The sequence below is a fragment of the Amblyomma americanum genome, chromosome 3, assembly GCF_052857255.1.
Source record: "Amblyomma americanum isolate KBUSLIRL-KWMA chromosome 3, ASM5285725v1, whole genome shotgun sequence".
NCBI classification, from domain to species: Eukaryota; Metazoa; Arthropoda; class Arachnida; order Ixodida; family Ixodidae; genus Amblyomma; species Amblyomma americanum.
In genome coordinates, this window is record NC_135499.1 from 150,806,835 (window position 1) to 150,832,450 (window position 25,616).

At 49.5% G+C, this 25,616-nt stretch overlaps 1 protein-coding gene across 1 annotated transcript; it reads right to left on the reverse strand.

The window, feature by feature from the left end:
• Positions 1-244: 244 nt before the first annotated feature.
• Positions 245-9,605, reverse strand: LOC144124182 (endothelin-converting enzyme 1-like). Its single transcript, XM_077656834.1, has 2 exons — positions 8,748-9,605; positions 245-2,391 (listed from the first exon to the last, which is right to left on the reverse strand). Exons 1-2 carry the CDS (start codon positions 9,603-9,605, stop codon positions 451-453), a joined length of 2,799 nt encoding a protein of 932 aa, XP_077512960.1. The 3' UTR covers positions 245-450.
• Positions 9,606-25,616: the final 16,011 nt, after the last annotated feature.

Below are 25,616 nucleotides of genomic sequence, written 5' to 3' on the forward strand. Positions count from 1 at the left end.
CATTTGAAAAAAAAGGACGATTAAATATATCGAACGATGAAGCAAACTAATAAACTGGCGCAACTATTTACAAAATCACTCAAAATTAGCGCGTACGTGACACCAACGAGCAGGCCGACGATTTTGCGGAGAGTTAGGACGAAATCAGAACGCTTGCAAATGCTGCAGTATAAGTATGATGTCATAGAGATAGGGATACGCGACCACAAGCTAGATAGGGAAGGTACAGAAAGCGTTAGATGAATACATCGCAAATACCTCATCGAGAGCATGGAAATAACAAAGTTCACCTTAGAAGCAAAACATCACAAACGAAGCGCAAACGAAATAGCCCAAGACGCGGTGACTTTTGATGGGTACAATATATAGGCTGTAGCCCAGAATTGCGAAGACGCTGTCAAGTCGCCATTCCGCCAATTGTTCACTGGGAAGTACAGAGACAACAGCTCGTCAAAACAGGCTGCACCTCATCAGCGGATTCATGGGCGAGTTTTCGGGGCAATTGAAGGCACGCGCAAACTCCTCAACGTGCTGCAGGTATTCGTTGCACAGCGCACGAACAGCGGAGTGTACGCCGCCCGCACAGAGCCTGTAGCAGGACGCGATGAAAAAAAGTTGGAGCGGCGAGTAGGACTGAAGCCCCGTCAGGGGTATGTCGTTGGAAGCCCAATGGCGTTCGTAGGCATCAAGCGAAGCTTCCGATGACAGCACGTGCAGCATCAGCAGCTTGGCCATCGCTTCGTCCTGGGCGTCCACCGAAGAGTTGCTCATGCAGTCCAGCATTTCCTGCAGAGAGGAGTTGACGACGGTCGGCTTACTGTACGCCTCGAAGTAAAGGTTGGCCATTGCGAATGCAGCGATGCCTCCGACTCCTGCGTAGTTGAGAGCCGCCGTAAAGCCTTCGTCGAAGTACGGGAAAGTAAAGGCGTACGGCATAAGCACGAAGTCCTTTTCCTGCAGCAGGAGCAGCTGCCCGGCTTCGATAGCGGCGTGCACGTCACGCAGGGGTCCTGCCTCCGTGGTGGGGGCGGGTGCGTTGCGCCAGTTGTAAACCAGCGAGTCCTGCATGTCGGCCGCCGTATTGTCGCCGTCTGGCACAAAGCCCGCGTGCAGGACGTGCAGCACCGCCTCCGTCGCACTGCTCTTCCGCAGGACTGTCACGTTAGGATTGAAGCCCTTCCAGCGACGCAAACGGCGTCCGGAGGCATGGCGCACTGTCACCATTAGTTTGTAGGCCAGAACCCGCGACCTGGACGCGAGCAGCTCGTCGCCGTAGCCGGCAAAGACACGGCTGCGGGCGATAAGAAAGGCCCTAGCGAGACACGAGGAGCCTTGAATCAGAACTGCTCTGTCCTCGGTGTCGTAGAAGTTGAGCTGGAGCTTCTGGTTGGCGTAGAGGGCGGCAGTCTGCACGATGCACCAGGACACGAAGATATGCGCATTATTTTTGCCGTACTTTGCCCACAGTTCTCCGATTTTCATTAGGAATTCATTTGAGCGCGTCTTGACCAGGATGTTGTTTGAGTTTTTCGCCGATGCGTAAGGAATCAACACTTCCCGCCAGAGTTCCGGACTAACATATTCGACGCCTTCGAAGACAAGCTTCGTGTCGAGCGTCACCGGATCCGGAGAGACTTCGACCTTCTGCGGAAGGGAAGAGAAAGCGCCTTTGTCCAGTCCGTTCACCGTCTCAAAGTCCAGAAGGTTCTCGTCGTTCTTTTTGAAACTCAACTTGAGGACTTCAAAGTAAGCTTTGCGTCTCTGGTCATCTCCGGACATTTCGTCAAATTTGTCGCGAACAAGGCCGAACATTCTGTACGGCTCCAGCTCAACGACGAGCGCACCATTGGCCTCCTTTAGAGTGACGTCGAAAGGAGCGCCCCAGTGAAGCGTCAGGGACGAGCGGAGGACCGTGCTGAGTACGTTGGGCTCTGGAGACGTGTGGGGCCAGACGACTCCTACTTCGAGCAGCGCCTTACGGACGTCGTCCAGCTCGTCCATCTCTCCTTTCAGCACTGAGTAGCAGCTGCGGTAGAGGAGGCGCGCCTTCAGCGTCGTGTCCTGCTTCCCGGCCGCAGGCGCACTCACGTCTTTCAACCGGTTACCCATGCTGCGCAAAGCCGCTACGAGAGCTTCTTCGGCCACTGTCAGCTCGTGTGCCCTGCCCCAGCCGCCGCAGACGAACTGCGCGAAGTCCTGGCATGGTTCCACGGAGGCATTCAGCGACTCGCGTATCCTGCTGGAGAACTCGACACAAGCCGGAGTTTCACAGACCTTGTTCTTGAGAATCCCCGGTTCTCTGTACAGGGCGAGTACCAGGAGCAGCGTGCCGCCAACTATGGTGATCGCACATAACGCGATGGCGGCCTTGTTGTTAAAGACCCCTGCTTTCTGGAAGAAAAAATAAATGTAAGGAATTTTGACTGCACTGACGCAAGGCACTTGAATTTATGCCTTATAAGTTATATACTATATAGGTCTTAAATTTAGGGGCGATCATTTGGACTGATGCTGAGGAAATGCGATAGCATTTTTATTTCACTGTATTCCATTTGCGGTTCAGTTCCAATTCTGATTCGTCTCATTCAGTTTGTCTTAATAACCGATTCTTTTATTCACTTTTTGCTGAGTCGCTCTTAGTCATTATCATTTTTGCTTAATCATTCTGAGACCGGCCTCACCCTCCTCTCCCTGAAAAGTGGAGAGAAGAAAAAAAACCTAAACAGCACTTGATACGGTTGGCAGGTGACGGCTTGGCACAGACGCCTTCATGGCCCTCCTTATGCTATATCGCATTCGTGCTCGTCACGAACACCCACGATTGTGCATGTCGCGCTGTGCGCTGCTTGGCTTAGGTGCCAAGTTCTCAGAAACTTGTAAAAGAAAGCCCGAAAAAGTTCCTTTTCAGTATGGTGGCTTCAATATCTAGCTCACGTTTTCTAACTTTCTGTCGGAACTTCAAAACCGCACAAAGAGCGACCGTCCCGGGCATTCGAGCTTGGTCGTATTCAGCACTGAGGGATGGTGGTTACAAGAAAAGAGAAGACGTTACAGTTAAAGGTCGTTTCACACAAGAGCTTGCGCTCGACCCTTCCCGATTTTTTCCAGAAAATTTACGGCTCTTTATGCACCGTCGAAAGCAATTGCCCTCAATATCATTGACAGAAATATTCCGGTCATGTGTGAGCCCTTAGAATCCATTAGATGAGTGAAAATCTAGGTTTTATAAAAAAAATCTGAAAATTTTGTTTTTCCTTTTACACTCGAAAATTTTCCTGAACAATGACAATGTACAAGCACTGTACTGCAGTACAAGCCAGCAACAAACTACCTAAAATTTTTATATATTTTCAATCTATTATTTTAACCTACGAAGTAGCAGTTTTAAAATTTTAAAAACATACGCGACATTCGTCAGCAATAAACGGTTCATCTGCTGTCTGGGACTATATATACTGCACAGTAAAATGTGTCAACTCGAACACGTTGACGTGAACACGTCGAATAACGTTTTGAATTTTCAAAAAAAAGTGCAGCTTGCTGCCTCTTCAGCCTTAAATTCCAAAGGAAAGTGTTTCAAGTAAAAAAATTCAAAACATGGCTCATTAGATAGATATCGTTATAAATATGCTCAGCGATTTTTATCGAAGACTTTTTGCTTGAATCTAGAAGAAAAAATACTTGAATTTGAACGCCATGCTATATATATATGTATATATATATATATATATATATATATATATATATATATATATATATATATATATATATATATATATATATATATATATATATATATATATATATATATATATATATATATATATACGTATTGGCCACAGGATTTACACTCTCATTTAAATAAAAAGCTTCTGAATTTATCTTCTGAAGATTTTGACGGATTGTTGAATGACCTCGTCGAAAGAGCACAGACTGCGGCTTTTGCCAACGGAATCCAGGACTGAGAACCCGACCACCTTCCTCAATTCCTCCCCCCCCCCCTTTTTTCCTCATTAAACATTTTCATCGTCATCAACTTGAACGCCTCTCTCTCCATTTTTCGGCACACTCATTGGTCGGCGCTCCTCCACCCCCACCGCCGGTGGAGCTTCCTAGGCCAGTAAAGCGACGCCGCTCATTGACCGCGGTCATCGTAGCTGCTTGACACCTGAAAGAACCTAACCAAAAATTAGCTGCGGATTAACTACTGCTGATCCTGGTTAGAGAGCGAAAGCTGAGGTGTATTGGGCAAGTAGGCGCGGCTTGGCGTCTGTAACCATGAGTGCGTCCCGCACACTGGAAGGCAGCGCGCCCACCCTGGCATGCAGGGGGCAGTTAAATTAATGGCTGATCGCGAAAGGCTGGTGACCTAATGAACACTGCGGCCTATTGCTGCAGTGAAGCGTGTCTGCCACAACGTTGACAGCGCTAATGCATGCAGCTCACATCTCTCTCTCTCACACCACCGCCATGGACGTACCTCAAAGCGCGATTGAGCCGTCCACTGATATCTGCCGCGGTGGCTCAGTGGTTAGGGCGCTCGGCTACTGATCCGGAGTTCCCGGGTTCGAACCCGACCGCGGCGGCTGCGCTTTTATGGAGGCAAAACGCTAAGGCCCCCGTGTGCTGTGCGATGTCAGTGCACGTTAAAGATCCCCAGGTGGTCGAAATTATTCCGGAGCCCTCCACTAAGGCACAACTTTCTTCCTTTCTTATTTCACTCCCTCCTTTATCCCTTTCCTTACGGCGCGGTTCAGGTGTCCAACGATATATGACAGGTACTGCGCCATTTCCTTTCCCCCAAAACCAATTATAATTATATAGCCGTCCACTGACCCAGGGAGCCAGTCATGCGCCCTTCCTTTCCTCAAAACCATTGGAGCCTACAACGTTGCCAACGCCAATGAACACAATGAACGCCGACGGCGGCGGCTGAGTGACGTTATAGCTGTCACGTGGTTTCTCCTCGGTTCAAGCTCAAACTCGCGCACACTGCGAAGGAACTACGGAGGGGAGTAGTGAAGCTTTCGCATGAATAGCCATCTTTGAACAGAAATATGCTGCAGTAGTTGCGAGCCGGAGTAACCGGGTTCGAACCCGGCCGCGGCGGCCGCGTTTCTATGGAGGCGAAACGCAAAAGGCGCCCGTGCACTGTGTGATATCACTGCACGTTAGAGATCCCCATAGTGGTCGAAATCATCTGGAGCCTTCCACTACGGCGTCCCTCATAACCTGAGCCGCTTTGGGACGTTAAACCCTTAAAACCAAAACCATTTTCCCTCCTTCTTCCTCCCTTTCCTTACGTCGGCGTTTGACGTTTTCATCGAGACAGTTACCGCGCCTTTCACTTCCTTATAACCAATTATACAGGGTGTTTCACGTAGGACTGTACAACATTTTTTTAATATTCTTTTTGGGTGACACAAGCGCTTTTTTAAAAGCATCATAGATGTTTTTCATTAATAGTTGACTACCAACATCTCATGTACCCATGGAAAACTCGTGCGCGTAAAACCCGGCAGAGTGAGGTATTGCGCTGACAATCATGCGGTGCAGGATTCCCCGTTTAAATCTTTACTTGTGTAGATGCGGGTTTAGTCCCACGAACCTTTGTGCGGCTTGTGGTGAGGTCTAGACATTGGATCATTTCCTACTCTCTTGCCGGAGGTTTGCACATCAGAGGAGAGCACACCTAGAAATTTCCATTACAAAGTTGGGTCTCACTTTGTCAGTTCCCCTCCTTTCTTTCGGCGCGAGCGCCAGGGGTTTTGCATTGCATCAAGTTTGCGAATACCTCCACAATTATGTAACAGCTACCGGTAGATTCCCTTGCTAATTGTTTCCAAAATTTCCGCGTTTGAAAGAGCGTTTGGGTATTTTCATATATTCAATTATTTAATTCTCAGATATTCTCTCCCGATATTTAGTTTTCTTCCTTTTCTTTTTAATTACTCTGAAATTTCACCCAAGGCGCAATCATTAGCTTGGCACCAGTCTACCCTATTCTCTGGGGTCTCACCACTGAACCCTGCATGGCCAATCCCCCGTCGTAGGTATGTGCCATGACACCAAGGCAACAACAACATAGCATTGTCAGCGATGTAGTACATCAGAATACGGGTAAGAAGTGCTAACTAGCAAGCTGGTTAACTAAAACTGAATAGTCAAGTTTTTAACTATTAATGTCAGGCTTCCTAATTTCTGAGATGCGTTTAGCACACCATATAGGTAACATCCATATCAGTTTTTAGAATTTCGAGAACGTGGTTGCTCTCGGCGCTGTGGCCCAACAAATGTCGCCTATTTTGGCGAGTTGCGAACACTGGAGAGGTTGCTTTACCTGCATGCTTCTCGAAAGCGCACGTATTTTGGCGCGATGTAAGCAAAAGTTTTTGGGCCTCAGGGGCGAGGGTAAACGCGTTTTCGAAATTAAAAAAACTGACACGGGTATTACTTACGGTGTCACACGTCTCTCAGTATTCTCATATTGATCAGGAATATTTGTATTGCTCACGATGTCTGAAAAAAAAATGGTATAAACGACACTTTGTGGGCTCTATGGCAGAAACCGCGGCTAGCAAATTTTTTTCTTTCCACTGTTATTTTATTAACACACAGCCACTAATAATTTGTGGGCTAAACCAAATAACTATAAATATAAAAATATATATTCTGCTGGCAGTTTCTTTCGGTTTATACTAAAGTACAATGCTTCTATATTCAGGAAAATTGACGAGTGTAGAAAAAAAAACAATCTGAGGAAATGTTTAAACCCGCCGCGGTGACTAGGTAGTAATTGCGCTCTTATTACTTGGACAATCGTTATTGGATAGAGAGATCTGCATCACATGGGTCCCGGCTCACGAGGGGATTCCAGTCAATGAGGCTGCTAACAGCCTCGCCCGAGATATCTACGCCCGGGCGGCCGTGGAATCACCCTTACTCAGGTTGAAGGACCCGCTCATCAGATACACGGAAATCACGGCTGAATACAGGAATGACAGACTAGGCCTCCCTCCTCCAGATCGGTCTCTTACACCTCAGGAGTGCAGAGACTGGAGAAGATTACGAACCAACCGGTTCTTTCCCCCTTATCTATACGGGGAGGGAGGGGAACCTCCAAAGTTCTCTGCACCAAATGCGTGATAACGGCTAATCAGGATCGTCTCTTTTGGAAATGCCCCGATTCTCCCGGGCATATTGATGGCATCACAGAGAAAGAAACCTGTGATGCTCTCCTCCGGAGCCGGGCTCCGGAGCAGCAAGCTCGAGCAATCCGTCTGGCAAGGGACGCTTTGCGAAACACGTCCTCCTGCGGGGTTACCTCTCCCTTTGAGGACCCGTAGGGTCTGACTGGGGGAGCGGAGGAGCCTCTACATCGACAGCAATAAAGCTAACTTGAACTTGTTAGGGCGCTCGGCTACTGATCCGGAGTTCCCTGCTTCGAACCCGACCGCGGCGGCTGCGTTTCCATGGAGGCAAAACGCTAAGGCGCCCGTGTGCTGTGCGATGTCAGTGCACGTTAAAGATCCCCAGGTGGTCGAAATTATTCCGGAGCCCTCCACTACGGCACCTCTTTCTTATTTACTTCTTTCAGTAGTCTCTCTTTTATCCCTTCCCTTACGGCGCGGTTCAGGTGTCCGCCGATATGTGAGACAGATACCGCGCAATTTCTTTTCTCCAAAAACCAATTTTCAATTTTTTTTCTCAAATTTTTAATGACATGAACGTTGTTTTGCACACGTAAATTAGGGGCTTTTTCATGACCGGAAAATTTAACAAATATATTGCGGAAAATTTATTTCGTCAGTGCGACGCAGGGCTGGAGCCGGAGTTGCTCATACAGGTCCTACATATTTGATCTCCCCGAGCATCCCAGTTATGGGGGAAAGCCGCCACTGTATAGCACGCAGGAGCCATGTTTTCTGCAGTGTTTACAGGGGGTGCTCGCTTAATGCACTTGTTTGTGGCTGAAAAACAACAAATTCTGTCACAGTGACCGAGACAGCTTGTGATCATGGAGGGCTCCGGAATAATTTCGGCCAACTGGGTATCTTTAACGTGCGCTGACATCGCACAGCCCACGGGGGCCTTTGCGCTTCCCCTCCATAGAAACGCAGTTTCAACAGCCGAACGATGGCTGTGAAGTACAGAGAGGTTTTATGTCACGCGAGGCACGGAAAAACTGATATAATCGCTTCTTTATCGTTTTAATATACAGTGCTTTAGTCAGCCTTCCTCGAGAGCCGGAATGATAACGAATGTAGAAGCACCAATTATATTGCAATTTTTCGATGCCACAGTCATCTGATCGTCTGATGAAACCGAAACAGCACGAGAAAGAAATTCGATTTCGTAGGAGGATACCACATTGTAATCCGTGTGTAATAATGCCTTACGCCTCATCACAAAGACGAAAACACGTACCCAAAAGTTTGTCTATACTCGTTTAAGGCAAAGCTTACTTGTCCCCTCCAATTTTTAAGCTTGCGGGCTACGTTACAATCTGAGGTTATTCCTTCTGCGGTATGCACAGCCCTCAAAACGCGAATGTCACCCCGGCACATCTTTCTTTCTTTCCTTCTTTCTTCCTTTATTGCCTTCTTTCTTTCTTTCTCTCTCTTCCCTTCCCTTACGGCGCGGTTCGGGTGTCTAGCTACTAAGATGCGGGACGATTACTGCGCCATTTACTTGCCCCAAACACTAATTTTCGATTTCCCTTTTCGGTCGGCACACCTGCAACATACCGCTGGTATTGTGGAGTCCCGTCGGTCCCGTAACGCTCTCTCGGTGATAGCGGAGTGCTGCTTCACGAGCGTCGACCGCCTCCTGTCGCTCCGCGCGGCTATGTCGACGTGCTCTGAAATGCTCGCCCCGAGGCTGCTCCCCTCTGTGAGTGCCGAGTACTTCCAGTCGGCCGCTTCTTGGGCATTTCTTTGAGCATGCGACGCTTTACCGCGGGCGCCAGGTGCGGCACCTGCGGGAATAACCAACACGGAGACCGGTGCATTTCCCACGACTTCTCCCGACAGGCCACCGGAGAGCTCCGCTTCGCCGATCAGCTGCGGCGGAGCTGCGGCGCTTGGTTTGAGACCATGTGCAGTCTGGTGGGAAGTCCGTGGAGCATCCGGGTTGGCGCCGTTGTCACTGCTCGCGCGAACCTCCTGGGAACTACCGACGTCAGGCTGCAGGCTCGGACCTTTGATGGATGATGGCGGCAACGCAGATCCCTTGGAACTGGAACCGACGCCCCGTCCCTTGCGCTTGTCGCCGCCATCTTTGTCGCGGCTTTTGGCACGCGTCGCCTGTGAAGCCGTGGTCCCTTGGGTGATGTCAGATTGACGACGCCCAACGACAGCAGTAGTCTCCACTGCAGCGTGTTCGGCTGCGGTTGTCTCTGGCAGTGGTCCTTCAGCGGCGGAGGACGGGCCTTTGGACGAGTGTGCTCCTGGACGCTTCTTCGGGGCTGCCTTTTTGCTCCTCTTGGACGCGTCCTTTACCGTCGCAGTGGGCGCTTCACTGTACGGTTCCTTCTCCGCCTTGCCTTTTTTCCGTGTACTCTTATCGTGCACGGTGGAATCTGCATCTTTTTTCCCGGCGTCCATGGGTAGAGCTTTGCTGGTTTGAGTCGGCCTGGAGAATCGACGTTCTAGAGCAGGCGAGCGCGTGACCGCGTGTGGAAGCAGCTTATTCTTCTTTGTCTTTCCTCTTCCGTGCGCATTCCTTGTCTTTTTCCATCTCCTTTCAATAAGCACAACGGGCGTGTGTCTTGTCGTTTCGGCAAAACGGTCACACTGCCGGAATACACAAGCACTTTCTGATTCTACCTTGCATTTTACGGATGGGAAACGCTTGACTGCGCCCGGACGTCGTCTGTTGGAGAGAACTGAGCTCTAGAGACAATTTCCCCAGAACTTCTCTCCGCCGCGGTGGCTATGGCTGTCGAATGCTAAGCCCCTTGTGGCAGGCATCAAATCTCGGTCGCAGCGGCCGCATATAAATGGAAGCAAAATGCGAAAGCGCCATTGTGCTGGTCGATGTCTGTGCACGTTAAATAACGCCAGGTGGTCTAAATTAATCTGGATCCGTCCACTATACGGCGTCTCTCACTGCGAATGTTTGGTTTATGGTTTATCGTCCTAAAGCGACTCAGGCTGTGACAGACACCGTTACGTTCCGTGCGACACAGGCGGATTAATTGGTTGGTGAGTTGAGTTTTTATTATTAAAGCGAAAGGTTTACTGGCCGCGAACTTGCAATTTCGCCGTGGCGGCGCTTCGAGAAGGCACGTGACGTCACAACTAGCGCCTCGCCGCGGCTATTTCTCTCTCTCACTCCCTAGTCACTACTGCGCATGCGCCACTATAGTAGCACCGAGCCACAGTGTTGCGCCGCTGCGCAGCGCCGCCCCTTTCCTCAAAATCTAACTTTAAATTTTCAGTTTTCTCTTCTTTCCCTCCTTCCTTTATTCCTTACTTTACGTTAAAGATCCCCAGGTGGTCGAAATTATTCCGGAGCCCTCTACTACGGCACCTCTTCTTCCTTTCTTCTCTCACTCCCTCCTTTATCCCTTCCCTTATGGCGCAGTTCAGGTGTCCAACGATATATGAGACAGATACTGCGCCATTTCCTTTCCCCAAAAACCAATTATTATTATTACTGCGCTCGCCGCGCTGGCTCAGTGGTTAGGGCGCTCGACTACTGATCCGGAGTTCCCGGGTTCGAACCCGACCGCGGCGGCTGTGTCTTTATGGAGGAAAAACGCTAAGGCGCCCGTGTGCTGTGCGATGTCCGCGCACGTCAAAGATCCCCAGGTGGTCGAAATTATTCCGGAGCCCTCCACTACGGCACCTCTTTCTTCCTTTCTTTCACTTCCTCCTTTATCCCTTCCCTTACGGCGCGGTTCAGGTGTCCAACGATATATGAGACAATTACTGCACCATTTCCTTTCCCTTAAAAACCAATTACTACTACTACTACTGCGCTCGCCGCGGTGGCGCAGTGGTTAGAGCGCTCGGCTACTGATCCAGAGCTCCCGGGTTCGAACCCGACCGCGGTGGCTGCGTTTTTATGGAGGCAAAACGCTGAGGTGCCCGTGTGCTGTGCGATGTCAGTGCACCTTGAAGATCCTCAGGTGGTCGAAATTATTCCGGAGCCCTCCACTACGGCACCTCTCCCCTTTCTTCTCTCAGTCCCTCTATCCCTTCCCTTACGGCGTGGTTCAGGTGTCCAACAATATATGAGACAGATACTGCGCCATTTCGTTTACCCAGAAACGAATTATTATTCCTTTACTGCGCGGTTCGGGTGTCCACCGAGATTTGTGAGACGGTTACTGTGCCATCAATTGCCTTTCCTCAAAAACAGTTCATTGGCGTTTACAACTTTGCAAAGGCCAACTTTGCAAAGATCAAGACTACAGCGGAACAGATACTTAGTATGCTTCGGGGAGTATCTAAAAGAAACTGAGGCGTTAAAGAGGACGATGCCATGCGCCTGGTACGCGCGGTCGTCGTGTCGCGGGTTACCTACTCCGCCCCGTATCTCCAGCTGACGAAGGCGAATAGGGACAGCCTAAACACGCTGCTTCGCAAGGCAACGAAACAAGCACTGGGCATGCCCATATGCTCGTCCACGCAAAGCCTGCTAGACATGGGCGCCCACAACGCGATGGAGGAGATCATCGAATCCCACCTCTCTAATCAGAGAATCTGGCTCAGTTACACGGAACACGGACGAGCCGTCCTACGCAAGATAGGATGGCAGATTGAGCCAGTACCCATCATGGCGGCCCTTCCGGAGGACTCGAAGACGACCATTCAGACCAAGCCCCTTTCCCAGAACATGACGCCGGGCAAGGACAATGAGAGGCGCACCGCGCGGGCCAAAGCCATAGCCCGGAAGCTGGAAGAGAACCCCAGGGTCCTCTACGCGGACGCCTCGCTCCGAAAACACAGTGACCGTGCAGCGGTGGTGGTTACGTCAAAAGACAGGCTGATCGTCAGCGCGTCCCTGAAGACAACAGACCCGCAGTTGCCGAAGAAGCGGCCGTGGCCCTCGCACAGCCGAGCGTGGAAACCGTGGTCACTGACTCAAAGACAGCCTACGGAAGCTTACGCAGGGGGGTAACCTCCTCCGCGGCCTGAGCCATTCTATTCAAGTGCAAGCCTCCGGAAAAAGCCATAGAGCTCGTGTGGGCCCCGGCTCACTCGCAGGTAGCAGGCAACATCATCGCCGACTACCATGCCCGAGACATGTCAATTCGGGCCGAGCACGAGCCGGAAGAGCTGCCGCACCCGGTCACCAGCTTTCAGGACATTACCCGAATGTACCGCGAGGAAAGGTGCAGACTGCCAGAACCGCACCCCAAACTCACCAGGCAACAACAGAGGATCCTTCGTCGAGCGCAGGCGGGATCGCTTGCGCATCCCGTACTGATGAGCCGCATGTACCCTGCGGAACACGATATGCTCTGTCCTTTTTGCAAACGAGAAAAGGGCACCCTGCCGCACGTCTTGGCAGAGTGCTCAAAACTCAAGACGCCCCTCCTCCCCTTCCCGCCAACACCCCCAATCCCCAACCCCTTGAGCGATGGGAGACCTTGTTATCCAGCCCCGCCCTACGATTCAGCTCGCACTGATGGACAGAGGCCAGGAGCTGCTGGAAACATATGGGTCCGGTAACTAGGGGACCACCCCGTCTGGCGCCTGCGTGCACCACCGATTTATTTCGGGCTTAATAAAAGTTGATTGTTCTTCTTCTGCAATGGCCGTTCATTTTCACGAAAGGAAAAGCGCAGAACCGGCTCCGTGCGTCAGTGCGGAGACCTCAATATCACTTTCATGTACGTGGCGTTGGTGTCCAACTGCAAAAGCCTGCTTTGATTGCGTTCCGCCCACTGGATAGGCAGCGCGCCCTCCCTGCCACCCTGGCAGGTCTTATATGCAGTTAATGGTTGATCGCGAGAGATTGATCACCAAATGAACGCTGCGGCCTAGGTATTGCTGCAGTGCCGCATGTCAGTCACAACGCTGTCAACGCTAATGCATTCAGGCCACATTTCTCTCTCACCACCGCCGCATGTATCAAAGCACGAATGAGTTGTCCGCATATCCAGGGAGCTAGTTATGCGCCCTTCCTTTGCTCAAGGCCATCGCCGTCTGGATCGGAAAAACATTTATTGAGCTCTAGAAAAGATATCTTCGCGGCTTCAGACGGCGTCTTCCGATGGCGTCTTCCGTCTTCATTCACAAGGTTGGTGTCCTAGTCCAAGGCTACACTGAGTGTGGCCATCTCGCGAGCTCGCTCTACTAGGCACCTTTGGCCTTTCAAGCTTACGCTGGAAAGTCTAGAGCATTGTCAACGCCAACGCCAACGAACACAGTGAACGCCGGCATCTTTCGCTTTGTATATCCTGGATTAGCTGAGGTAACACACTAATTTTTGTCCTGTGACGATTCGAAAAGCTGGCGTAGTGAAGCTCTTCGCTTCAAAAATTTACATGTGCCGTGTGAGAGCAACTGAGATAACAAGGTAACCAGGTGGTGTAACGGCCTAAGTCGTGCGCGGCTCCTCTGTTTCGCACGCTCTGGTCTGCAGGTTACGACAGCCAAGTTGGACATATCAGCAGGGTAGTCGGTAATAGCGGGGTATGCCAGCGGTGGGGGAACGAGACACTCTCCCGAGTCGCGTTATGAGCAGATCATTAATAAGATCACCGCGATAATGACGTTATGGAGTGCCTGCATGTACTGTGGCTGTGTGTGTCGTGCTGACCTGTACCGCCCAGTTTGGCATTGTTCAGAGTTCCGCAAGGGACGCGACGACCTCGTCGCCAAGCATAGTTTTCCCACCGATGACGAGGAATTTCGTGCATTGGCCAGAGCCGGAGCGAACGGCATGTGGGAAGATATTGGCAGATATGCTAAGTGGCCTCTACAAAGCAGTGTGAAGATTGGCTAGACCACCCATGCCACCCATTCATGTATCAATAGACCCCTACTTTTACCTTCCTTAACAGCCCAATTCCCCAAAAAACGGCCTTGAGCCTCCCTTTCTAAATAGACAGACAGTTCATTCATTCATTTCGTTAACATATGTACATACACATGTCAAGTTACCCGATACAGTGACATTCACAAGTAGACATCACACTAAACATGTAATGCGAGCCAATTAAAGAGGTACCCAAAGAATATTTGAGAAACTAACAGAAATTACTCGTGGGCGATGTAAAACAGAATATCAGACCTGATTGGAAAAAATTTTATTTAGATACGTACACATGCCAAGGTTACCGGATACATTGGCATTCACAAGTAGACATGACGCTAAGCATGTAAGGCGAACCAAATAAAGAGGTACCATAAGCACCTTTGAGCAACTAACAGGAATTGATTGCGGGCGATTTAAAACGGGATAGCATACCTATTCACAGAAGAGTAAAACAGCAATAATCAGACACGAAAAAAAAAAAGACCTTAGCGCCAGTTTGGCCTAAAGACCAGAACAAGACGATCGTTGTTAACTGAGATGAATGGGCACGACCACTGCCAGAGAAACTCTTCCTCCCCCAAGAAAAAAAGAGTTCCTCCAACAAGAAACTGATCAGCTCCTTTCGAAGACGGCCAAGTATTGGCCACACAGCGACCGCGGGGCAACGACTGCGCCATAAACTATAAAGACCCGCAACAATTAACAGGCGAGCAAAACGGCCGCTGGGGAAGCGGCCGCGGGAGACAAAGCTCGAAGTACCCTGCCCACGGAATCCCGCATGAACCGCGCTCCAAAAGACACGCGCTACCACGCAGGTGACTGTAGCGGGCGATTAGATTCCGGAAGCGGGCAATTCGGACAGGTACTGGAGCGTAAAACACCCCTCCGCTCTAGCCGATCACAAGTAGGCAGCACTGCCCAACCAAGTTTCCAAACAAAGTCGCGTAGGTGGTCCGGGAGAGGCGTCGACGCTATGCGCGCCCATTGAACGCGGCGCATCGGTGAGCGGCGAGCCGCCGGCACAACAGTAGGGTGCCTCAATGCCAGCGCCTTCGTTCACCCTACACAGCAGGCAACAACAGCGACACAATGCCAGGACGGGCAAGTTGATGATACATACTTCTGGGAAAATAGCGCAAAGGATGGGGACAACAAGGAAAGAAAACAGGATAGCGCTGGTGGTGTTGTTGTTTGTTCCATGCTGTCCTCGTCTTTTATGCTATTTTCCCATAAACAATAGCGAGCCGATAATGTCCAGCACACGGTCGACAACGATGTTGACATCAGGTGCTACTGCGATTACATGTCTGAAAAAAGCCACTGACGTAGCATAGAAAGCGGTAGGCTGCTCTGATTGAAGTCCGTGATTAATAGGGGCCAAGGGATTCAAAAAGCGCAAATAAGGGCCCAAAAAGTACCGCGCAGGGTTCGCGCCGGAGACGCGTCCCCCAGCAGGATACGCAAAATGCACTTCAAACCTAACAACGAGGACATGATGGACGAAGTTGGAAAGGCAAAACCGCCCCCCAAAACCAATTATTATTATTATTAATATGGATTAGCGCAGCTAATCCAGGGTATACAAAGCGAAAGCGAGATTGAGGTCTCTCCTGACCCACGGAGCCGGTTGCGCGCCTTTCCTTTCCTGAAAATGAACGGTCTTTGCAAAGTTGTCTACTCCAATCAACTCTATGAACGCCGTCGGCTCACTCGTTTTGTTTGGTTTTTGAGGACAGGAAATGGCACAGTAACCGTCTCACATATCTCGGTGGACACCCGAACCTCGTCGTAAGGGAAGGGATAAAGGAGGCAGGGAAGGAGGAAAGAGAAAACTTAATATTGAAAGTTGGATTTTGAGGAAAGGCGCGGCGCTGCGCAGCGGCGGAACACCTGTGGCTCGGTGCTACTAGTGGCGCATGCGCAGTAGTGACTAGGGAGCGAGAGAGAGAGAAAATCGGCAGTGGCTTAACCCACTGCTATGCCAAGATATACGTAGCGAAAGCTAAGGCATAGCATGGTTAGCCTTGATTAATCTTGATTGCAAGTCCACGTTAGTATGGTTGTCTAGTAATAATAATAATAATAATTGGTTCTTGGGGAAAGGAAATGGCGCAGTATCTGTCTCATATATCGCTGGACACCTGAACCGCGCCGTAGGGGAAGGGTAAAGGAGGGAGTGGAAGAAGAAAGGAAGAGAGAGGTGCCGTAGTGGAGGGCTCCGGAATAATTTCGACCACCTGGGGATCTTTAACGTGCACTGACATCGTACAGCACACGGGCGCCTTAGCGTTTTGCCTCCATAAAAACGCAGCCGCCGCGGTCGGGTTCGAACCCGGGAACTCCGGATCAGTAGTCGAGCGCCCTAACCACTGAGCCACCGCGGCGGGGAGGTTGTCTAGCCATGTTGTCGCATTAAAGACGACAGAACTGTGGTTGCGGCACACGCAAGCTCTCCTTTTCAATCCTCCGAGATGTTATCAGGTATGCGACGCAGCTGGCGAGAGCAACGACGAGGAACGCGGTGTGGCGTTATACCAAACGGCGGCTGCGGTGAGCAGCGTGGTGTGACGTCATTCCAGATGGCGCGGAGAGCGCGCAAAGCACAGTAACTGTCTCACGTATCTCGGTGGACACCTGAACCGCGCCGTAAAGGAAGGGATAAAGGAGGGAAGAAAAGAAGAAAGAGACAACTGAAAATTGAAAGTTAATAATAATAATAATAATAATTGGTTTTGGGGGAAAGAAAATGGCGCAGTATCTGTCTCATATATCGTTGGACACCTGAACCGCGCCATAAGGGAAGGGATGAAGGAGGGAGTGAAAGGAGAAAGGAAGAGGTGCCGTAGTGGAGGGGTGGTTTAACAATGTGGCAAAGGCACCGGAAGGCACCCAGCATGACCGACTGAACCAGGTAGCGCCTCTCAAGCAGAGGCAGGTCAAATGTCTGCGCCCTCCGCACCCTCTACGACCGTAGACGGCGGACGAGTAATTTTGCTAATACTTTACAATCTGAATTTAGTAAGGTGATAGGGCGCCAATCGGCCGGACATGTCGAGAAAGGAGAAAAATTGGAAAATTAGTTTTTGGGGAAAGGACGTGGCGCAGTATGTATCACATGTCGGCGGACACCTGAACCGCGCCGTAAGGGAAGAGATAAAGGAGGGAGTGAAAGAATAAAGGAAGAAAGAGGTGCCGTAGTGGACGGCTCGGGAATAATTTCGACCGCCTGGGGATCTTTAACCTGCACTGACATCGCACAGCACACGGGCGCCTTAGAGTTTCGCCTGCATCGAAACGCAGCCGCCGCGGTCGGGTTCGAAACCGGGAACTCCGGATCAGTAGTCGAGCACTCTAACCACAGAGCCACTGCGGTGGGTCTCGAGAAAGGAGACTTTTTAGGAATGAGGACAATGCGGCCTCTCCTAAATGTATCGGGAAATACATGCCGACTGAAACATATATTAAACACATCTGAAAAAATGAGGCCTACAATATGCCAAAATTGTAAAGAGAACTCCACAGGAAGACCATCTGGCCCAGGCGCTGAGCCTCGTTTCATAGAATCTAACGCCTCCTTGATTTCACCTTTTGTTGGCGGAGTCATAAGGCCATCATGAAGTTCAGCGGACCCTTCGGCAAGCCTGCAAGAAATGGGTGTGCGGAAACGTCGTCGCGATCAACCAGAAGGAGCGACTGAGCAATATCCCGGAAATGGATGAAAAGCGCACTGATATTCCTGCCAACTGGCTGGGCCACAGCCCTGGCGTAAGATGTAAAAGCAGGGGCACCTTAGGGGCACAACAGCTCCTGGCGTGCAAACCGAAGCACCTCAGGATGAGCAGTTGGACTGCGTCGACAACGCCATGCAGCCGCTGTCAAAGAGGATGATCGTAAGAGGATGATCAAGTTCTCACAAAGACGCTGCCATACAGGAGCTCATTAGGGTCTGTGAGCATAACTTCTCAGTAATGTCTTTCTTTAAAAAAAAAGACAATCTTTAAAAGAGAGAAGAGGGCTGTAATAAGACCCATTGGCACAACCATTGAGGAAGTACTGATACGCCACTAACTTTATGCTAGCTTCTGGGTACTTATACCATAATTGACGCCCGTACCTGTAGCGATGTAATTAGCATATATAAGCTTCGCATTTCCAATCTCTACAAATCAAAGTCACTAATATTGTTATCAACCTTGCGGTCGACCCCTTGCATCGAATTTTTAGGTAAATAAATATGATTTTCTAGAGGAACTTTCACGTCAGACGTATTTTTGAACTGCACTAGTTGTCAAACGGCTGCGGATAAAACTGACTGCACAACGGGGTAATTACCTACTAGAGGAGGACACACCGAGTAAAATGAAAACTTGTTAAAGGAGGGACTGAGACAAGAAAGAGGTGACCTAGTGGAGGGGTCCGGCTTAATTTCGACCACCTCGGGATCTTATTATTATTATTATTATCTTGAACGTGTCCTGACATCGCAGAGTTCGCGGGCGCCTTTGCGTTTCGCCTCCATCGAAACGCGGCGCCACGGTCACGTTCGAATCCGGGTACTCCGACTCAGTAGCCGATGACCCTGACCACTGAGCCACCGCGGCGGGTTCACCCCGAGTTCACTCAAGGATTTCTTCGAGCATGAAAGAGAGAGATGTGGTGGTGACAAGCATTTATTCATCTATATGTACAGAGAGGTGCTCGGGGAGAGGCCCTAGTGGGTCTCGCCCCTTACAACAGAAGGCGGAGTCCCTCATTCCGGCCCCCCGTTGGTCCTGATCGCTGCGCTGGTCCGCCGAACCAGGGCCTGTTGGGCCGATAGTTCCTGGCAGCCGAGCGGAGCCGCCTCCCAGTCCTCTCGGGTAGGGGTAGGGGTAGGGGAAGGGGTGATAGGGGGAGAGAAGGATTTAGCCTGCATACCCAAACCATGTGGAAGGTGTCGGCCACCTCCCCACAACATGAGCAGCGGCCGTCAAAAGAAGAGTCAAAGTGCTTGAGAACCGCCGTGCACAGCAGGGTGTATGTAATTGGTTTTTATTGTTGTTTTTTTTTGGGGGGGGGAGAAAATGGCGCAGTATCTGTCTCATATATCGTTGGACACCTGAACCGCGCCGTAAAGGAAGGGATAAAGGAGGGAGTGAAATAAAAGAAGGTTCGTTCGCCAGCTTTACACAGTCCCTTCATAGGAACCGGGTAGCGCCGGTGTTCGGCACGATAGTGCTCAGTAATGTCTAAAAGAAAGAAGAGGGCTGTGATCTGGGTTAAGGTGATCTGGAGGAAGACGAGGGATTGGCTAAGTATTGGGCGGCTGGTCCTGTTTTCCTTTTCCCCCTGTGCCTTTGCACCTTTTTTTCTTGTGTGGATAACGCAAGCGGTGAGTTTCTAAATCACGGGTAATGTCTACGCAGTCTCCCGGCCAGGGGAGGTTCCCTTGGTCGGCTTCCCTATACCACCTCATGAGATGCCTCGGGAAGCTTTTCAATGCTCCGGCGTCCGCAGCATTCCTGTGGCGCTGGTGCCAAAGGATGGTGGTTCTATCAAACTTAACAATCCAGGGCCTGTTCGAGCTGCTCTCAAGGCGGCCACTTCCCTTTATGAGGCAATCACTGAGGTAAGGCAGTTTAGACGTGGCGGGATTCTGTGCCGTTCACCAGACCTGTCGTGCGTAAAGGATCTTCAAAACTGCTCTTCTTTTGGGTCTCTTTCGGTAAACAGCTTCATTCCGTCTCATCTGGCCTGTACAAAAGGTTTAGTTCGCGGTGTGGACTCTTGCTTGTCTCCAGTTGAGACCCTCGATTTTCTCTCTACAGCGGGTGTTGTTGCTGCGTATCGCTGTAGCCGGGAGGTGAACAATGAGCGGGTGCCAACAGAAACGGTTATTGCCACTTTTGCGGGTACTCCCTGCCCCTTAGAAATAAAAGCATGGCCCCTAATCTTCCGTGTAGATCCTCTTCTGTCTAAGCCACTGCAGTGCAGCAATTGCTGGCGATATGGCCATAGTGCTCGTGGCTGCAAGTCCACCTTGCGCTGTTGCAAATGCGGCAATGACCATCCAGCAAATGTATGCTCTGATCAAAACGAGAAGGGTTGACTTTGTGGTGGATCTCACGCTGCAACTTCCATGGATTGTTCTTCTCTGGATCATGAATTGCAAATTCTAGACATAACCGACCGCAAACGCTGTTCGCGGCGCGAGGCAATATCAGAAATTAAAGAGAGAGCTCACGGCTATGCAGGTGTGTCAGCCCGTTCAGGAGTGACGCTAGATTCGTCTATCTCTCAGGCAATAGTGGCTGCTGTGGAAGCCTCTATGGCTAAGCTGGTTGCCAGGATAGTGTCCACTGTCACAGAGTGCATATCTAATGCTCTGGCAAAGCAGATTACGCAGGCCTTGCCAATTGGAATGACTTCTGCCATGTGAGCCATGCCTTCGTTAATGACCCAAAACTCCTTGCCTGAGCAGTTTCAGCCCCAAGAACAAGTTACTGCTGTTTCTCCACTTCCTCGGTCCACTAATTCAGATAATGCTCAAATTATTCATGATGCAGAGATGGTGGATTCGGATACGCGAATCCTCAAACGCAGCGGATCCCCCATGTCTTCTTCTTCTTCACATCTTCAGCCGAAATCAAAGAATCAACAGATTGGCTCTAAGCCAAAAGAAACTATTTTAGGGCAGGCAGTTGCTGCTGCCCGGATTTCTCAACCATAGGGGTGTTAAGAGTTCTCCAGTGGAACTGTCGGTCACTTCTTTCAGCTTAAACAGACTTGCTGTACCTTATATCTCAACATAATCCAGACATAATTATTTTACAAGAAACTTGGCTTACATCTGAAAAACACTTCCATTTGCAAAATTATTCTTTTCGACAAGATCGTCAGTCAAGAGGAGGAGGCTTACTCATACTAGTTTCTTCTAAAAGATTACTTTTCAGTCATCTACTATAGACTGTGAGTTATTGGCTTTAGACTGAAATTCCAGGGTGCTATCTGTTTTCATTAGTAAATGTTTATTTTCCTTGCAGTGTGCAGGATACCAGGCTGCTAGATCTCCTGCTCCTTAATTGTCAGAAGTCAATTCTCTTGGCCGGTGACTTTAATTCTCATAATGTGTCGTGGGGCTTTAGGACAGATTTCTGTGGTAAGCGCCTTTGGGATTGGGTTACTGATAACAACCTTTCGTGTATGAATTCAGGTTCGGCCACATTTCTCCGCGCACAAATTCGATCTGTGTTAGATTTGACTTTCACCAGCCCTAGTGTTCCTCTACTCAATTGGTCGACTGTGGATTGTGGAACATCTAGCGATCACATACCTATCGTTTATGATTCCCACTTAACTCCGGCGTGCTCTCAGCTGAGGTCATATTAAACGATGAGCAGTTTCAGTCCTCTTTGCGCTCCACTCTTGCTTCAGCGGTTAATTCTGCTGAAGAACATACAGCAAAATGCATATGCTTGGTCATTGAAGAATGCCGAAAGAAGTCCGAATTTTTGGTACGTACATCAAGAGGGAACACTTCAGCTAGATGGTGGAATGCAGATTGCTCGCGGGATTACAGACGCAGAAAGGCTGCATGGAAGAAGCACCTACACAATCAGTGCCCAAAAAATTGGCATGATTATAAGTTCATTGTGGCTACTTTTAAACGCACAGTATCACAAGCGAAAGAAAATTATAAATCCGGGCATTTTGATTTCCTATCAAAATCAGGAAATCGTCGCGAACTTTTCAGTTTCTGAAGATCGCGGAAAAAGATTCCGGTTTCAGAAAATTCACGCTCATGTGCTTTGACCCCGCAAGAAGCAATAGAAACAGTTAAGACAATTGCCAAAGGATTTGAGCAGCGTTTCGCCTCTGTACTTCCTTTGCGCTCCGCGGTTGTGGCGTCAGTGGACCAGTTTCAGCATTTCCCCTCTATTACCCTTCCCGAGCTTTCACCGATAGTTTTGAGGTTACCAACTGCTGCTTTTGGCCCTGATAGGGTAACATCAAAAATGTTAAGGATCCTCTTTGAGGAGTCCCCTGCATCCTTATTGCAGCTGGCTAATTTTTCAATCAAACATGCATGGATTCCTACTGAGTGGAAAATCGCAAAAGTGATCCCTTTACCTAAAAACAACGGTGGTGGCTATTCTCTGGATAATATTAGACCCATTTCATTGACATCAACCGTGGTTAATTTAATTGAAAGGGTCATACTCCTACGTGTTTCGGAGTTTGTGGACCGTAATAATATCCTTAGTCCCTGTCAAATTGGCTTCCGTCAAAAATGTTGTATATGGAATGCTTACACCGAACTTGAGAGTCGCATTCGTCTTGCGCGGCACCAAAAAATGCATGCTGCGTTGGTGACATTAGGTGTAGCCAAAGCTTATGACAGCGTGAAACACTACATATTATTGCAAAGATTATATATTCTGCAGTTTCCGAATTACTTACTTGCGTGGATATCTGCGTCCTTGAAAACAGTTTTTTTTTGTATACTAAATGGTGTGAATTCTAGAAGATATAAACAATCCAGAGGTGTTCCACAAAGGGCAGTCTTGTCGACTGTGCTCTTTAATATTCTAATGAGCTCCATTCCCAGCCATCAAAACATTCGCACGTTCGTCTATGCGGACGACATTGCTGCAGCTGACATTCAATCTCTCTATGTGCGCCTGCAATCGTACCTGAATTTGCTTGAAAGTTGGTTGTGTGACTTACGTCTCACCTTAAATGTAAACAAGTGCGCTGTACAGTGTTTTTCAAATGGAAGATCCTGTTCATCTGTCTCTCAGTTACCAGCGACAAAATATTCCTCATGTTAAGTCGTCAAAATATCTTGGTGTCATTTATGATGACAGCCTCACATGGCCCTCCCACATTGACCATGTCGCAGCGAAAGGGACTCGTGCTGTGGTCATGTTGCGTAGATTAAGTAATCCCCGGTCTGGAATACGGAGAGATCCACTTTTCCTTATATATGTTTTGTATGTCCGACCAATTTTAGAATTTGGATCTGTGCTGTTTTCTGGTACGGCTGCTTACAAAATTCGCCCGCTCGTTCTTTTTGAGCGGGAAGCGCTTCGGTTGTGCCTTGGCCTCCCCAAATGTGTGGAACCCGCCGCGGTGGCTCAGTGGTTAGGGCGCTCGACTACTGATCCGGAGTTCCCGGGTTCGAACCCGACCGCGGCGGCTGCGTTTTTATGGAGGAAAAACGCTAAGGCGCCCGTGTGCTGTGCGATGTCAGTGCACGTTAAAGATCCCCAGGTGGTCGAAATTATTCCGGAGCCCTCCACTACGGTACCTAATTCTTCCTTTCTTCTTTCACTCCCTCTCTTATCCCTTCCCTTACGGCGCGGTTCAGGTGTCCAACGATATATGAGACACTGCGCCATTTCCTTTCCCCAAAAAAACCAACCAACCAACCCCAAATGTGTGGTCAATAACGAGCTTTATCTTGAAGCCCGTATTCCTCCTTTATCATCTATATTTCAATTCCTAAATGTTCAGACGCACCTGAAAATATATGAATCAGATTTACACCGCTCCTTGTCTGTTTTTTGTTGCCAGCCAACTTCCTTTCTTGGAGTCCACTGGCCTAGATTTCATACCCCGCAGGTAGTTATGGTACAAAATTTGCTTGAACCTTTAAATGTTCTTTTGTATAACATCCTTCCGACAAAAAAAACAGTGGGTACTCTGTAGAAATTGTCTGTGATGACATTTTTCCGAAAAACGCTAAGCATTTACCACCCCGCATTTTAAATCGATTATTAGAAGACCATTTACAAAGCTTACCTATTAGCTTAACGATAGCTACTGACGCCTCCCAATGTGATGAAAAGGCAGGGGCGGGAATATATTGCCCGCTTTTAGACTGGTCTTTTTCTGTGCGACTTCCCGACTACACCCCAATTTTCCAAGCAGAGTTTCTGGCGGTGGTGCTTGCTCTTCGCAAACTATAGCCAGCTTTCTCTTCACTGGCTGTCATTACAGACTCCCTTTCTTTGTGTTCGTCCCTTGCTTCGGCTGTAGATTCGCCAATTATAAACACCTTCCACTCCTTACTCCCTCCGCATTTGAGCCTTGTTCACATGATATGGGTGCCAGGTCATAGCGGTGTGACTGCCAATGAAGTTGGGGACTGCCTGGCAAAGGCGTCCCTCAATAGCCCCGTACGTGCTACCTATCGTTCCGGCTACAGCGTACATTACAGCAGCGAAGTTCCGGAGACAAAATTTGTTAAGAATGACAACTGGATCTCTTTTAAGATCTGATGATTACCTGCACTTGAGGTATTCGTGGAGAAGGCAGTCATGCCATTCACGGCAGGTTGAGGTATCTCTATCAAGGCTCCGCAGCCAGATCCCACCCTTAAATTTTTATTTGCACAGGTCTGGGTTGAAGCTTAATCCCGTCTGTGTATTGTGTGGTGAGCACGAAACCATGGACCATTTTTTGTTGTTTTGTCGCCGGTACACCATGATGAGAAAACGGTTTTTAGAGAAACCTCTACAACAGCTTGGCCTTTGTTTGAACAACCCAGTCTTATTGTCGTTTGGAGCCACCATACTTGGGTACAGCCACAAGTATGTTATTACAGCCGTGCAAATTTTTTTAATGGAATCATGACGGCTACCTTGGTATTTTTTTTATTTTTTTTAATATTATTTTTATTCATACAATTATCATTATCATTTAACTGCTCGGCTATAAACATCAGTCTCGATCTCCGGTGTGCGTTCTGCATTTCCCGTTTCATTTCGATGTTCCTTTTTGTTTACTTCTTCCGTCCTTACCATTCATTTTAATTTCGTCCAGGAATTATTTACCTCAAAAACTCTCTGTGCCCCCAATTCTTGGCCAATCCCCCTATGTGGGCATGTGCCATAATATGTGTACAACAACAACAAGGTCCTCCCAAGGAACGCCTGGTGCCCGGTAAGTGAGTGCGCGGGCTGCCTCAAGGACGGCTTCGTTACCTGGAATGCCTTGGTGGCCGGGGACTGTTACATTCGGGCGCCCGCCCGTCTGCAAGCCAGGAAATCAACGTGGACGCAAGCCCATCCCTTCATGCCCAGCGGTCGAGATTTTCCGGGCCGCGGAGGTGTTGTTACATTCGGGCGCCCGCCCGTCTGTGTTGGCAGCGTCGTCAGCAAGGCTCACCTGCTGGAAGCCAGCACTAAGCTTCGTCGGCATGGTTCCGAGCCACGCGATAAAAATCGCTCCCACGTTTGAGACCCGAGTACCGAGAGAGTCGCCCAGGTGGATTCCGGGAACCAAGTAGGGGGAGCGAAGGCCCGCGGAAAGCCGCCGCAGCGAGCGCCGAGCACTTGACAGCACCGAGTGCGGCTACACTGGATGTACTCTTGGCGAAGCGGAGAGGCCGCCGCAGGGATCGAGGGGCAGTTAATCCCCAATGGCCATGACTAAGCTGAGGGAACTAATGTGGCCTCAGTCCCGGTATACGGCAGCGAGCTGTAAGTCTTCGTCCGCTAATCTTCGCAGGCATGGCAAATGACGAAGCGACTCCTTTCCTCTACTGGACCCGACCGTGCGATCATGTCCAGCGCGTCGGCTGACATATAAAGAACAGGTGTCGACCCCGCGTGGGGACGTTCGGCCGGTTAGAAAGC